This window comes from Pan paniscus, chromosome 1 (genome assembly GCF_029289425.2).
Source record: "Pan paniscus chromosome 1, NHGRI_mPanPan1-v2.0_pri, whole genome shotgun sequence".
NCBI lineage: Eukaryota > Metazoa > Chordata > Mammalia > Primates > Hominidae > Pan > Pan paniscus.
In genome coordinates this window covers 89,202,753-89,217,519 of record NC_073249.2, presented here as the reverse complement: position 1 = coordinate 89,217,519, position 14,767 = coordinate 89,202,753, and the positions used below count along the sequence as shown (strand labels likewise).

The 14,767-nt window shown below is 43.9% G+C and overlaps 1 protein-coding gene across 2 annotated transcripts in view; it reads right to left on the bottom strand.

Annotated features, from left to right (window-relative positions):
* Positions 1–14,504, bottom strand: part of SLAMF1 (signaling lymphocytic activation molecule family member 1) — a 39,318-nt gene extending 24,814 nt beyond the window's left edge. The window contains exons 1-3 of one of the 2 annotated variants that reach the window (XM_034938513.4): positions 13,989–14,504; positions 4,304–4,642; positions 1,742–2,026 (exon numbers count right to left, since the gene is read on the bottom strand). In XM_034938513.4, coding sequence (XP_034794404.1) covers positions 1,742–2,026; positions 4,304–4,642; positions 13,989–14,064 — 700 coding nt within the window. In that variant the 5' untranslated portion in view covers positions 14,065–14,504. The remainder of the gene's footprint in view (positions 1–1,741; positions 2,027–4,303; positions 4,643–13,988) is intronic. The other variant, XM_024927125.3, reaches the window with a different exon arrangement.
* Between the last annotated feature and the right edge of the window lie 263 nt (positions 14,505–14,767).

Sequence of the window (14,767 nt, the reverse complement as noted above, 5' to 3'; positions counted from 1 at the left end):
CCTAGCTCCATCACTTGCTCTGTGTGTGACCTCACTTAACCATGTTATAGCTTTGTTTCCTCATCTGTGAAGTGGGGATACTATCAATATTATTTTGTTGCTGTGAGGATTAACTGAGATGCCACATAACTGGCACATAGTAAACCATGATGACCCACCAGTTGCTGTTATTTAGAGATGAAGACTCTAAATCTCAGAGGGATTGAGGGACTTGCCCTTGTAAGTAGAAAGGGCAGCATTGGCTCTAGGACTTCCGGGGCCACATTCTGTAAGCTACCCACTATGCTGCAGGGCTTGCTTGTCCTGCCAGCACCTTCTAAATGACTGTGGGTGGGGAGAACGCTCTGAACTGGGGGGTAGCCTCTGAATGTGGTTTGTATGCAAGGTGGGAAAGCAGCCAGACATAGCCAGTAAGTGAGAGGATGGGGGACTCTGGCTATGAAATGTCTGGGGAGGAAACATGCAGGGGGTTAGACTCATTCAAGAACTCCCAGGGGCACACTGGAGGCCAGGTGGGATTTTCCCAGCAGTCCATCTGGGAATACTCCAGGGGAGTCTCTGTGACAGGCAGTGCTATGTGGAAGGGCATTACTTGGCTGAGTTCCCCTGTCCCTCAACCATGACCACCTGGGAAAGCCCTCCACATGGACACCATGGCTACTGTAGGCAGAAGACCCATTGGAACGATTCCTATGTCCCCCCAGTGGATGCAGAGAGGAGAATGTCAGGGTGTAAGCAATGCCTTGCAGAGCAACACCCTGGTCCTACAGTCCCTGAACCTGCCTGAGGCAGGGACACAAGATCTGTTAGTGAAAAGGGCCTGTGTTCTGTCCTGTATCCAAGTGGTTAAATGAGCTTACTTAATAAGTTCTGTCTTCCTTTTGCTGACAGAATAATGATGCTTTTCTTTCTAGAGGAAGAACAGTCAGAAGATGTAGGTTTAGGGGTTAACTCCACTATTTACATGCCAAAGAAACTTGAAGAGGGTACTTAAATGGTATGAACGTCAATTTCCTCATCTGTAAAATGAAAGTATAATAACACCTATCTGGCAAGGTTATTGTGAGGATCAAAAGAGATTACACAGTTGAGAGTGCTTTGCTAATGATGAAGCGCTATGCAATTTATCATTATTCCTCAAACTTCACAGTCCAGGTCTTAGTCTCTCTTTCTGACTCCCCTAGCCCTGCTATGGGATTCACAGTCCATTCCATAAAACGAGGCCCTTCACTATATCCTGTGTTTCATTATTAAGCCATGTTTTATGTCTTATCTTTACAATGAATTGTTAGAGAGGAGAGATCACATATCATATTTATTCACAATTTCTTACCAGGTAGGTGATCAGTAAATACTAATTGATGGTGTAGAACTGCCCCAGCATTAGTGGAGCATAGACTTGGGAGCCAGGCCCTCCCACCTGCAATCCCTCACCCAGCCAACCTTGCAGGTTGGAGTCAAGGCAAGAGGCAGAGAAGGCTATGCCTTGGAGACTTAGGCTCTGGGTCTGGCTCTATCACCTCCTGTTGGTTTCGTCAACTGTGAACTGAGCATAAAAATGCCACCCTGGTCAATATGAGAGTGAGCTCACTAAATGCACATGGTAAACTTTTGCAAACTATAAAGAAAATGTAAAGTATTGTTACTAAGGTGAATGCCATGGCTGGGGAGCAATTGGGCCATGTGAAGACTGAGCCCATGCTCATTAAGGTGGCACACAGGCTGCCACCAGTGTACTCACCTGAGGGGTCTGTCCTGCATCCGGGCCACGGGCTGAAGGTCTGGGAATTGTTGCTGATAGGGTTGCTCACGGTGCAGATGTAGATATTGTCAGCATGCTGGGGGCCGAGGGTGAGGGACAGGAGGTGGGAGCTGTTGGCTGGGTTCAGTGGGTGGGTGCCCGCCTTTTCACTCCAGCTGTAAGCCACATGGTCCCCCTTCTCCACTGTGCAGCCCAGTATCAAGGTGCAGGTCCCGTTCTCCTGGGTCTTGTTTAAAACTTTAATTTCTGGAGTGGAGACCTGCTCTGTCAGGAGTGGGAGGAAGGGAGCCATCACTGAAGTGAACCCCTGGGAATTCTCACTTGAGCTTTTTGTTAGAACAAAGTACAGCCTAATGGCATTTTCCCTCCCCCTCAATGTGATTTATTTCTAGTGGGGAATCTATTGCTTCACACTGTCCATCATGCCCCACTACATCCTTTCTAAGACCACCTTGGGATAAAATAGAAAATAAGAATTTGCTTTTTAGGCCTCTTCTACCAATATTGTTAGGGCTCCACTCGCCCTTCCTGATGTCCTTGACCTAAGTTGCTATTCTCCTGTCTCCTATCAGTGGAGTTTGCTGTCAACTAATCCACCATGGTTTTTAGTTGGCTTACGTTGTTACTTCCTAGACCTAAAAGAATGGCTTTTTAGTGGTGGGATTTCATCTATCGTGATGTGTGTGGGAGGGTGTGTGTGTGTATGTGTGTGCGTGCACGCGCGCGCATGTACACGGGCGCATGGGTGAGTGAGTGGGTGGGTGTGTAGTAAGTGCTTTTGTGTGTCTGAGATAGTGATAGGTCCTCAATTATAACCATAGGCCTCATCAATCTATCCCACTCTAAGGCCATGAAATAGGCCACATAAAAGGTAAATTCTTGCTTATTTAGCAACTATTATAGGACAAGCACAGTGCTGGTGTTTCACATTCATCATCTTTTTTTTTTTTTTTGAGACAGAGTCTCGCTCTGTCACCTAAGCTGGAGTGCAGTGGCACAATCTCAGCTCACTGCAAGCTCCACCTCCTGGGTTCACACCATACTCCTGCCGCAGCCTCCCGAGTAGCTGGGACTACAGGTGCCCACCACCATGCTGAGCTAATTTTTTTTTTTTTTGTATTTTTAGTAGAGATGGGGTTTCACCGCCATAGCCAGGATGGTCTCGATCTCCTGACCTTGTGATCCACCCGCCTCAACAGGCGTGAGCCACCGTGCCCAGCCTCATCATCTTTTTTAATCTTCTCAACAATTATAACTCTAGTTGTAATTATTCCCCATTTTATAGATGAGAAAGCCAAGTCCCAGGGAGGTGGAATGTCTTACATCTCACAGCTTCTAAGTGGCCAAGTTAAGATCTGAACCTAGGTCTGTCTGACTTCAAAATCCAAACTCTTCCTTTGGCTTGAGAAAAATGCCATGGTTGCAGAGACCACATTTTCCAAAGTAAGAATTTGATCACAAGATGTGACAAAAACAGGAAACATAGGAACCAAAGGACAGAATGTCTGGCATCCACACCGTTTTGGAAAATGCATCATGTGCAGCCTCCATGCTCATGGCAATCTTGCCTGGAGCCACTGCTGGAAATGACTCTCAGGTACCTGAGGAAGGGCCATGGGAATTCCGCAGGCACTGTTTGAAGGAAAGGGAATGCTGGGGTGAGGGAGGATTGGTGAGAGTATTGCTGCCTTCCCTCTAGATATTTGAGAATTTCAAAGAAATGCTGGTTAGGTGGGAATTCCTGTCCCATCCCCAGAGATAAGGAAGTCATTTTGAAGAAGCAGGAAAGCCCCATGTGGCTATCAGGATCCCTGGGAATTCAGATGAGCCTCTGGGCCTAAGAGACACAATCCCTGGGTGCACTCAAGAGGGACTGGTAGTTAAAGAGGCTCAAAAAAGCACTGGCCTTGGATTCAGGTGGACTTGGTTCCTAGTTTAAGTACAGCAACTAAAAGACTTTATAACCAAAGCCTTTGTTTAAATGCCAAAAGGCACTTCTTCCACCAGGTAGGTATGATCTGGTGCCGGAATGCAGGGCTTAACAAGTGGTGTGTGGGCTGAATTTTAGCCGTCTTTATCCAGAACCCCCAGTGCAGTGAAACACCTACACAAATGTGTGTAAATGTGCTAACCGCTTCTGGTTAGATTTCACTGTCCTCATGTAGGAGAGACTGGGTTTGATCTGTGATATTCAACTTCTTTTAATCAGAAAAAAATCCTATTTTCAAATAAAATATTACTTGCAAACCAAGATCCTTGGGGCTATCGGCCCTCCAGCCCACAAGGAGCTGGGCCCCTTTCCTTTGGGAAATGGGAGTAAGAGTAACTAATGCTTAATCAGCTACCATCAATATGCAATTTGGAAAAAAAAGTCAACCTTTAAAACGTCTTCCATGCAGCAGGTTTAAATACCCCCAAACTAGAAGATCATTCTAGTTACTTCCAATTCTGAATACCCTTTGCTTTTAAGAGAGACCTAAATTCTTTGTCAAAGGAGCACCTTGGCCCTTTAGCGTGGCCTGGGGAAGCCGCCATTATTACCATAAAGCCTCAACTGCAGGCAAAAGCGCTGAACTGAAACATTTTTCTCCAGGGTCATAAGGTACCATCCCTCATCCTCCTTCCTGCTTTCCCGTATCCCCAGGGTGAGATTCTCCAGATAAAACTTGTAGCGATCTCCTAGATAACGTGGAGGGCCTGCTTCGGATGGATCAAGAGACACTATTTTGTTCTCGACACTGTTCTCCAGTGATTTTGCCATTGTGACGACAATGTGGATGCTTTTGTTCATGCTCTTATTTATCCTTTCATATGTCAGGGGCAGCAGCACTTTGCTTCCCAACTGCCGGAGAATCTTTGGGCAGTTCATCATGCGCCCACCTGTGGGAGGGAGGAGAAGAGAGTCCCTTATTATTAAGGCCTTTAGACAACATCGTGTCAGCAGATCAGGAAGGACAGACTGGAGGCTCTCCCTCTTCCTCTTTGGCTATCCCTGGGGTTGCCAAGTCCTTCGTGGTCTATAAGAACTGCCATGAGGATCCCCACTATATTCTCAATATTTCAAAACTGTCAATAGAAATCTTCAAATTACTTAGGATAGAGTTGTATAGACTAACTAGAGTACTGGGTCTTTATCAACTCAGATTTATTGTTCAGGCATCTAAAAAGCACAGAGAAGTTAAATGGCTTCCCTAACTAGTAAGTGGCAGAGTCAGGATTAGAATTCAGTTCTGCTAATTCCTCTACCAGGGTTTTTTCCACCATTGAATACACAGGATGAAGGACGGAGAGCAAATGAAAGTGATTCTGAGCTCATGAGCCCAGGAAGCATTTCAGATCATGAGGAAAACAGAAAAATCTGAGGAATGTGGAGTCAGGAAGTGATAAGCCCAGTGTTCAAACTGTGGAATCCTCTCTCTCCAAAACACCCTGAGATAGTTAATAATGTCGACAGTGAGATATTACTGTATTTCTCTTTTCCAAAAAAGCTGAGCCAACAACAAGGTTAAAAAAAAAAAAAATACCAAGAGCGTTTCAAACCACTATGAGGGTTCCTGCTGCTGATTATTTCACACCTCCTCTCTCCTCAAACCCACAACCTGCCTTTCCCCCTCCTCTCTCATGTGACGACTTTGCTTTTTGTTTCACTGAAATATAAAATAGAAAACACAAAAAGAGAACTTCCATTTATTACCACCACTAAATCAACCTACCTACCTGGATGGATGGTCTACATTCCCACTTAAGTCGAGCCTCTTCCTCCACGGAGCACTCACCTACTTCAAGGCTTTGTTTCGGCAATTGCCTCTGTCCCTCACATTACCAGGTTTTTTTTACTAGGTTATTTCCATCAATACACAACATATAAACTTGTAGTTTCCTTATATTAAAACTATCTCCCCTGATCCCAGGTCCATCCCCAGATACCTCTCCATTTCTGTTTTCCTTTACAGCAAAGTGCTTTAATGTGTGTTTATAGTTTCTTTTCCCATTTCCAGACCCATTTTTCCTTGGACCCACTATAAACAGGTGTTCTTCCCCACTGCTCGCTGGAACCACCTTTGTCAAGGTCACTGTCTACTCCATAAGCCAAGTCAAAGTTCTTATCTTACTTGCTTTCTCAGGGGTACTTGACATAGTTCATCCATCCCTCCTTCAAATGCTGTCATCATTTGGCTCAGGGAACAACATACTCTCCTGGTTTTTCTCCTATCCTATAGGTTGCCTCTGCTCAGTTTTCTTGGCAGGAGACTTCTGCTCTTCTGGACTTCTAAATACTGGAGCATCTCAGTACTCAGAGTTCTCATTCTCATCCACACTCATCCAGTTTCTCACCCAATTGCACAGTCTGACACATTTCTGGGATGCTACAGGGTTATATCTCCCAACCAAACCCTTCACTGCACTCCCAACTGCCTACACAAGACAGGACTTGGAGGTCTAAAGGGCATTTCAAACTTAGCAAACAAACTCTTGGTTCCAGAACACCTTATGCAAACATTATAATCCAGCCAATTTGTCAGGCCAAAACACTGGAAACATCCTTGATTCCTTTCTTTCTCGCATACTCCAAACTCAATTTTTTTTTTTCTGTGAGACGGAGTCTTGTGCTATCGCCCAGGCTGGAGTGCAATGTTGCGATCTCGGCTCACTGCAACCTCTGCCTCCCGGGCTCAAGCAAGTCTCCTGCCTCAGTCTCCTGGGTAGCTGGGATTACAGGTGCCTGCCACCATGCCCAGCTAATTTTTTGTATTTTTAGTAAAGACGGGGTTTCACCATGTTGGCCAGGCTGGTTTCGAACTCCTGACATCAAGTGATCTGCCCGCCTCGGCCTCCGAAAGTGCTGGGATTACAGGCATGAGCCACTGTGCCCAGCCATACTCCACACTCATTTTAACAGCAAATCCTCCTGGCTCTGACTTCAAAATATGTCTGGTATCTGAACCCTTTGCACCTCCTGCATTTCCACCACCATCATCCCAGGCCTGGGTACTGCTGTCTTCTTCCAGCTGGTCTCCCTGCATTCATACAATAGATAGAATCATCTTTAAAAACCATGTCCTATTTTGTCTCTCTCCTGCTTTTAAATTTCTGTGGCTTTCTAGCACCGATAGAATAAAACCATAGTCCATTATTGATATGGCTTCAAAGGCCCTGCATGCCCAGTCAGTGGCACTGTTCCAACTCCATTTCCTGCCCTCCTCTTTGCTCACTGTGCTACGGCCACACTGGCTCCTGGCTGTTTCTTAAACCCACCAAGAACATTCCTGTCTCAGAACTTTTGCTTTTGCTGTTCCTCTCTCTGAAGAATTTCTTCCCTTCCATACCTGGGTAGCTCATTCTTTCACTTCATTTTAGGTATCTGCTCAAAACAGTTTCTCCTCCAAGAGGCCTCCTCTGACCATCTATCTAAAATAGCTTTGTGTTTCTTTCTGCACTTATCACTGCATTATATTATACTGTATATTTGTTTGTTTTATTTTTGTCTCTCCCACTAGAATGCAAAAGGCTCAAGAGGAAGAACTTCATTTTGTTCACTATTTTGACCCCAAGACCTACCAACAGGTGCTATGTGCTTAGCGTGTAGGAGGCATTTAATAAATATCTGTTCAATGTATGAATGCTGAAAACCATAATACCTGACCAAAGCCTCTTATTTAGGTTATTGGGTTTGTCATATATATATATATATATATATATATATATATATATATATATATACACACACACACACACACACACACATATATACACACATACATATATATATACACATATATATATATATCTGAACTTAACCATAAGCTAGTGTTCATAAAAGAAAGAGCCCATGACTCAAAGAGAGCATAGATTGTTCTAGCTGATAAGAAAGTCAGAGAGTAAAATAGAACCATCAGCTTAAGTAATGCAGCTACCTAGAAGAGACTCTTTCACAACTGACTTGTGGCTAAGATGAGCTATTGGAAAATTGGACACCCTGGCCCAAATATTCTTGTCACCAAAATACCCCGAAATCCCCATGTTGCTTAGTAAAGGGCTCAGCTAATAGTAGACTAGAGATTCAGTGATTGGGGAAGAAGAAAAAGAAGTTTATCTGGGCTAAAATCTGGACTAGAGTGATTGAAATTCGTAATTGTTGAGGAAAAGTGAGAAAGGCAATTAGGCATTTGTCTTTTAAAACATTGCGAATATATTAAGCTTAAAACAGAGTGCTCTCCCCTGCTGCTTGGTGACATGAGGAACATTATAGTTATTGTGGTGGTGGTGGTTGTTTTTACATTAATATACTGGGAAGCATGTTGGATTTTCTTCCACCACACTTATGGATGCCTGACTGTCTAGATAATGTGACCCCTTTGGTGGCCACATACCTGAATTGTAGGCACAGTACCTAAGAGAGTAACTTATTGAATCCTGAACCTAAACTTCTGTGTATAAAGAAATAAGGAAAAATTTAAAGCCATATGTGCAAGTATGAACTTCCAGACTTTTGTCTAAAAAGTTGTGTAGATGAGCGTATACATATTTTTCTGGGAGCACATCCATAAATGCCATCTCTTAAAGGGATCTGAGATTCAAAACAAGGTTAAAAATTGCTAGCATAGTGTTGATTTTTAAAGACCAACTTTGATTGGGAGAAAAAAAGAATAAAAAATCCCATTTTCAGGCCATAACCCATCGCCACCACTCCCCAAAATGGCTCCCATGCACCCCTTCCCCACCTAACCTTGCACACTCTTTGCGCCATGGTTGCTTTCAGAACTTGGAGTTGATTGGGGGAGGAGAAAGAGGGATATAAGAGAGGTAGGGAATAACCAAAAAAAAAAAAAAATCAAAAAAAAATAAACGAAAGAACATAGAAGGAGAAAGAGGAAGAGGAAAAGGGAGGGGTAGATGAGAGAGGCTGAGTGGTTTATGCACACTCAGTCATGAGGAGTGGAACCAAAACTTCATCAGGAAGAGACCCTTATACCCCACAACCCACATAAAGAATGATGACGCAATACCTGAGTGTGTGAGTGTTGGGGTCTGGAGGGGGTACTTGAGATCACCCTCACATAAGCACAAGGTGGAAAAATAAGTGGGGGCTTTAAAGTGGTTCATAAAACCCCTCAAGTGGCGTCCCTGCTCCTGAAACATCCTGCTGCCTGATGAGTGTTTTCCAGTGTGTCTGTGATTCAGCCAGCCCTTATTTACTAAAAGAGTCTGGGAGGAAACATTTGTAGCTGTTAACACCAACTCACTTTCCTTCATGGGTAATTCTACTTCGAAAAATGAGTGATTCACATGGGCCTATGGAGTTTGGTCAAAAATTATTAATAGTAGGATTTAGCCAACCCTCTCACAAGATGGGCTTCTACCTAATGATAACTCTTTTTGTTTTATTGTATTATATTTTTTTGCCTAGCCCTGACACTTTCATATGTGCTTTTAGCATCTTGCTACGGTATTCTTTCAGGTACAGAAGGAACAGAACTTATAGACCCCACAGTTCTTTTGGTAAATTTAAGCTCAGAAAGAAAAGACATCTTGTCTGTGTTTGCTTTTTAAACTGTATTCCCATCAGTCAAAGTCCTATTTTTATTATTTGGCACTGCTGGATCTTTCTATCTTAGACTATTAGTATGTACCTTCCCTAGCCTTAGAGGCTATAACCACTCTTTATTTGCCTAGCTAACAACTTCCATCTTTCTGGTCTCCATTTTGACATCTCTTTCATAGGGAAGACTTTCCTGACTCCTGACTTAGGTTAGGTTTTCCTGTCACAGGCTTCCAATGGACAATGAACGCACTCCTTCATATCATTCATCACGTGTTCAACTCTGGTTCAATGCCTGTAATCCCCCACTCTTATAAGCTTCCAAGAGTAGGGACTGTGTCTGTTTTATTCACTACAGTATGCCTAACACCCACCTGGGACATAGTAGGAGCTCAGTAAATCCTTGTTGCCCAAGTGAATTAATAAAACAGAATGGGATGAATGAAAAATGAGCAAATGACAACACAGAGTCCAAGTTCTCCTCTTTCCAAAAGCAGAATGTACTCTGATTTGCCTTTATAGTATCCCTAAGAGGTATATTATGGAGGAAAGTGGTGGGGACCCTTTTCCCCACTTGCCAGCTGAGGACATGGAAGTGCCTTAAATATAAACCCTAGGTTTCAGGTACAACAGACAACTTGCCAAGAACACTTGAAACCCTTTACCTCTGCATTTGTGCCTCCTTCTAGAACGCTCCTTCTCAAGTTCCATAAAAATCAAGCCCATCGGACCCATTTATTTGGGGCTAAGTTTTTAATATTCATTTTTATTAACTTTATCCCAAATGTGCACATGAGATATACTGGATTAGAGTTAAATTTCTTATTAAATGACTCACAGTAAATAGTAAATGCTTTGGCCCCCCCTTCCCCCTAGGATGATGTGATAAGAGCAAGGTCAATTGCTCTATGTGAGTAAACAGACACTCCATAGGTAAGAAACAAGGACAAATTATTTTCCCTACCTATAAAAGAGGAAGGAGGCAGCTATCCCCCCTCCCCTTCTTAAAGGTCTGCTCCTTATTCCAACACTTTGTTAGGTAAATAAATCTCTCCAGGAGCCAGATAGTCCGTTACATGTCTTGGCTTTTATGGCAAGTCCTGGGACTTGACTCCAAGTTCTGGGGCTCATTCCTTCTTGCATGTTGCATAATGATGGCACAAGTTTATGCTGGCCTGCTTAGGAAGATAGTGACTCCAGGCTTCATGGCACCCTGGGCGCTCTACCTAGGGACCTTGTTCAGGCTATAACCATTTGCTCCTCTCGGGAAAAATTTTATTATTCGTTTGGATCAGAGCAATTACCTATACAAATAACTACAGATTTAATTCTTATGGTATGAAAAAATGTCAGGAAGCTAGTACTCTTCACCAGGACACTGAAAAGTCCAGAGAAGTTTTATTTCCCCACCCTCTTTATCTCTGATTTCTTCTCTGCCAAGTTAAAAAATTGATACATAATAGATGTACATATTTTCAGGGCACGTGTGCTATCTGATACACTCACATGTTGTGTAAAGATCAAATCGGGGTAATTGGGATATGTATCACCTTGAGTATTTCTCTTTTCTTTATGCTAAGAACATTTGAATTATTCTCTTCCAGGTATTTTGATATGTACAATAGATTATTGTTAACTATAGTCACTCTACTGATCTATCAAACACGAAGACCTATACATTTGGAAAGACACACAAGAAACTGGTCACAGTGGTTGCCTCCAGCATGAGGTATGGAAGGGAAATTAGTCTTCACTAAATACTCTTGTGTACTGTTGAAGTTTCATAGACATGACATGTTTTATAGATGTGATAATCAATAAACAAACTAGTTAACAAAAAAAATTAAATGAACATTTGCATGATGAAAAAAAGTTTTCATTTTCCAAATTCCAGGTCAAATACTTCTTATATGCCCTCTACGTTCTTCTGTGATTTTTATCAGTCTCTCGCCTTTTGAACATTTCTATACTTCAATTTATTCCAATTCAATTCAACTCATATTTTTCAATTATAGATAGCACATTCTAATTTTTACCATGGGACCTGGATACAAATTTTGGCATTCTCTCCACCCCTGCTTCCCAAACACAGGCTTGTCCAGTTTTACTCATTGAGGCCTCTGGAGTCAGGCGGCTATGTGAGCGCAGAGAAATTGCTAAACTACTCTGTGCCCCTTTCCTCATTTATAAAGTTATAATGGTACCAATAATACATACATTTCTTATAGGGTTGGTGTGAAAATGAAATGACTGACACACATAAAGCATTTAGAACAGTGCCTGGTATATAGCAAGTATGCAGTATATACCAGTATTATTCACTCAACAAATATTTGTGGACAGGCTCTCAGTACAGACACAGTGTCAGGTGCTGGGCAGTGGCTGTTGTTCATTTTGTTTTCCCCACACCTTGCACCCTTGCACAGTGGCTGCCACATCATGTGTCCTTAATAGTTGCTGAATGGGATCATTCAAAGTCAAAGCTATGGATTAAACCAATTAGCCCTGATACTCTGATTTCCAGTCCAGTGAGGGAGACAGTGAAAGTGACAGCATCACATCACAGTATTAACATTTTTGAGAAATAGAAGTGCCTAGATTGACATCTTGGGATAGAATGGGCCACTGAACACGCAAGGTTAGGCCAAGTCTAGAACCCACGCACTTGTCCCTCACCTTCCCCCAAAGTGTGTGAAGGGGGTGCAGAGGACCTGCATGGAGGAATTAAAAAAACTCATTGACATAAGGTCATCAATTATAACAAATGTACCATCCTGGTGGGGGATATTGATAATAGGGGAGGCTATGTATGTATGGGGCAGAGGGCATATGGGAAATCTCTGTTCTTTCTGCCCAACTTTGCTGTGAACCTAAAACTGCTCTAAAAAATAAAGTCTATTAAAACAAATCTCATTGGGGGAAATGAAAAATTCACTTTACTTGGGGAAGGCACATGTGGACTTTTTGATTTTTACAATTCTGACTGGGAATTAGAAGTTGAGCTGAGTAGAAATGAGAATGGGAGTGGATGCCAGTTTTACAAGAATCAAGCTTCTTGCTTGGGCAAATCTGTCATGACTAACCTGCCCCATTTGCAAAGCATTTCTGTCTGGGTTTTATTGGGGCTTCACAAAAGGGTGTGTATTTAAAAATAAAAACACTGAAAAACTTTTGTGAAGATTCAAAGAAGAAAACATGCAATGAAGTGAGCAGCCTCCGATTGGATAGACTTGCCTTGTGGGGCTGGGCTGCTTCTCCCTGACCGGCAACTTCCAAAGCCTCAATAAGACCAGCTATTGGTCAGCAGTGCCTAAGATGCTATGGGCCAGGCTGGCCAAGAGGCTAGCAAGCACAGAGATGGAAAAGTCCAGTTCACAGTTCAGCACCATCACTCCATCACTCCTTACAGTCACCAAGAGGTGCTCCAAAAATGGTGCAGTCACAAATTGGTTGCAACAACGGAGGCTTGGCTTTCCCTGTGACCACTTAAAGTGGCTCGATTTGGTTTTCTGAGCCCTGAGCTCAGTTCTTCCTCTCCTAGACCTTGGGAAGTATGAGCCATGGATCTGCAGATTCCAAAAGAAAGCGGGCTGAGCAAGCCCTGTTCATCTGGCTGTCTGGTAAAAGACACATCCATTGTGCAGCACCCCCACATCCCTGGCATATCACGGTGCTTTTCCTGGAAAAGTCCATATTGGATTTGCGGTCTTGAAAACCCCAAGCTTAAAACACCCTGGGCCTCAGGATTTCCCCCCGTGTCCGTAATGCCACCTCTTCTACTCCAGGCTACCTCCCACAGTCTAAACAAATAAGCAGAAGGAGATTCTCACCCCACTCACACAGGCAGTCCAAAGTCCACTTCTTGCTTGGCTTTTTCTTTCTCAAATACCTTTTCTCATAGCCCTGATACTTCTAAACAGAAAGCAATAGCCTGCCTTGGGAAGAAGATAGCCAGAAAGACAGGAACAGAGTCCAGATCCAAAGGTAGCTCTTGTCTGGCCTTCCTGCTGGAGCTACTCTCTGAGGGTTCCCAATTTGCATTTCCCACATACTGTAACCAGCCCTAACCTTCAGAAATCCCAACTTCTTCCCTCTTGCTTTCTTGGACCTTCTCTTCCAAGAAAATACACACCAGTATGACCGCACTGTGGCCACTGCTGGTTCTCAGCCAAAAGCCTGGAGTTTTCACTTCTACTCTCTCTTCCCACTCTAGCCAATGCTTTCTGTTGACCCATGCTCCTGGTTTGTCAGCCTGCATGTGCACAGATTCCCTCCCAGGGCAGGGATGTAGGGCAAATCATCTCCCAGAGCTCAGTCCATCCAGCCCAGTCTCTCTAGGCTGGGTCTTTGCCAGAAGATGCCCATGTAAAACCAACCACTCAAGCAAGACTTCTACCAGGGCCTGTCACCCTAAGACTGGTCAGAAAAGTGACTGGAGCCTTTGGCTTAGAGCTCCTCATTTCCTTGGAAACTGGGGTTGGTGGGGCTGAGTCTTGGAAACCCAAGGGCCCAGGAACTTATAATGTTCCTTCCTCTTTGAAAGAGGCAGTTGAAACTGACAGCCAGTCCCTAAGGAAGAGTGACCAAACACAATACCCAGCCCTGCACCTTCTCTCCATCCACGAAGATACGCTGATTCCTGGTAGCTAACATGGGACTCAAACCATCAGGCAGATGAACACTCACCTGTTCCGTAGCTTGCCCCAAAAGCCAGGGAGAGAAATAGCATGAAGGTCAAGGAGAGGAGCCCCTTGGGATCCATCAGCCAGTGAGGAGAAGGAAGGGATCCTGGCCAGAGCCTGGCAGCTGCTCACAGACGCCAGGCAGAAGCAAGCTTCGTGTCATGCAGCAGAGGCTGTCTGATTTATGTATCAGGAACCAGCAGGTTCCTGAACCCGCTTCCTGTATCACTGGGACTTTTTCTGCTTGTGTCTTGAGGATTGCTCATCTCCCATGAGGCTTTAAATCACTTTTTTGTTCTCAAGAAGCAGGCTTCTCAAGAAGCCAGGCACTTAGCCTATGGGAGCCAGGAAAGGGGGTGTGTAGTCACCTCGGCCAAAACCCGGCTTTGGGCAGAAACATGCGCCCCTGCTTCTTTCCTTAGCTGTCTCCAGGAACCGGATGTTGCAGATTCTCTGAGCAGTTCTCTCCGGTAAGTCTTCTTGGATTGCAAAGAAAAGATGTTTCATCGGATCACTCCTCAAATTTGGCAGTTCACAGCTGAACTTAGATAACTGCATTTTGATGAGCTAATAGACCTCTTCTGTTTTATTTCATAATTTCAGATGACACCTCAACATGCAGTCTGGTGCAGGTGCCACTGTCACAGAGAGATGGGAAGGGCAAGTGCGGGTCACTTGGAAGAAACCCTGTGACCCCGATGAGTGCAATGTGGTATAATTTAGTAGCCCATGCTCCTAGTTTGTCTTCTTGCATGTGTGTGGATTCCCTCCCAGGCAGGGATG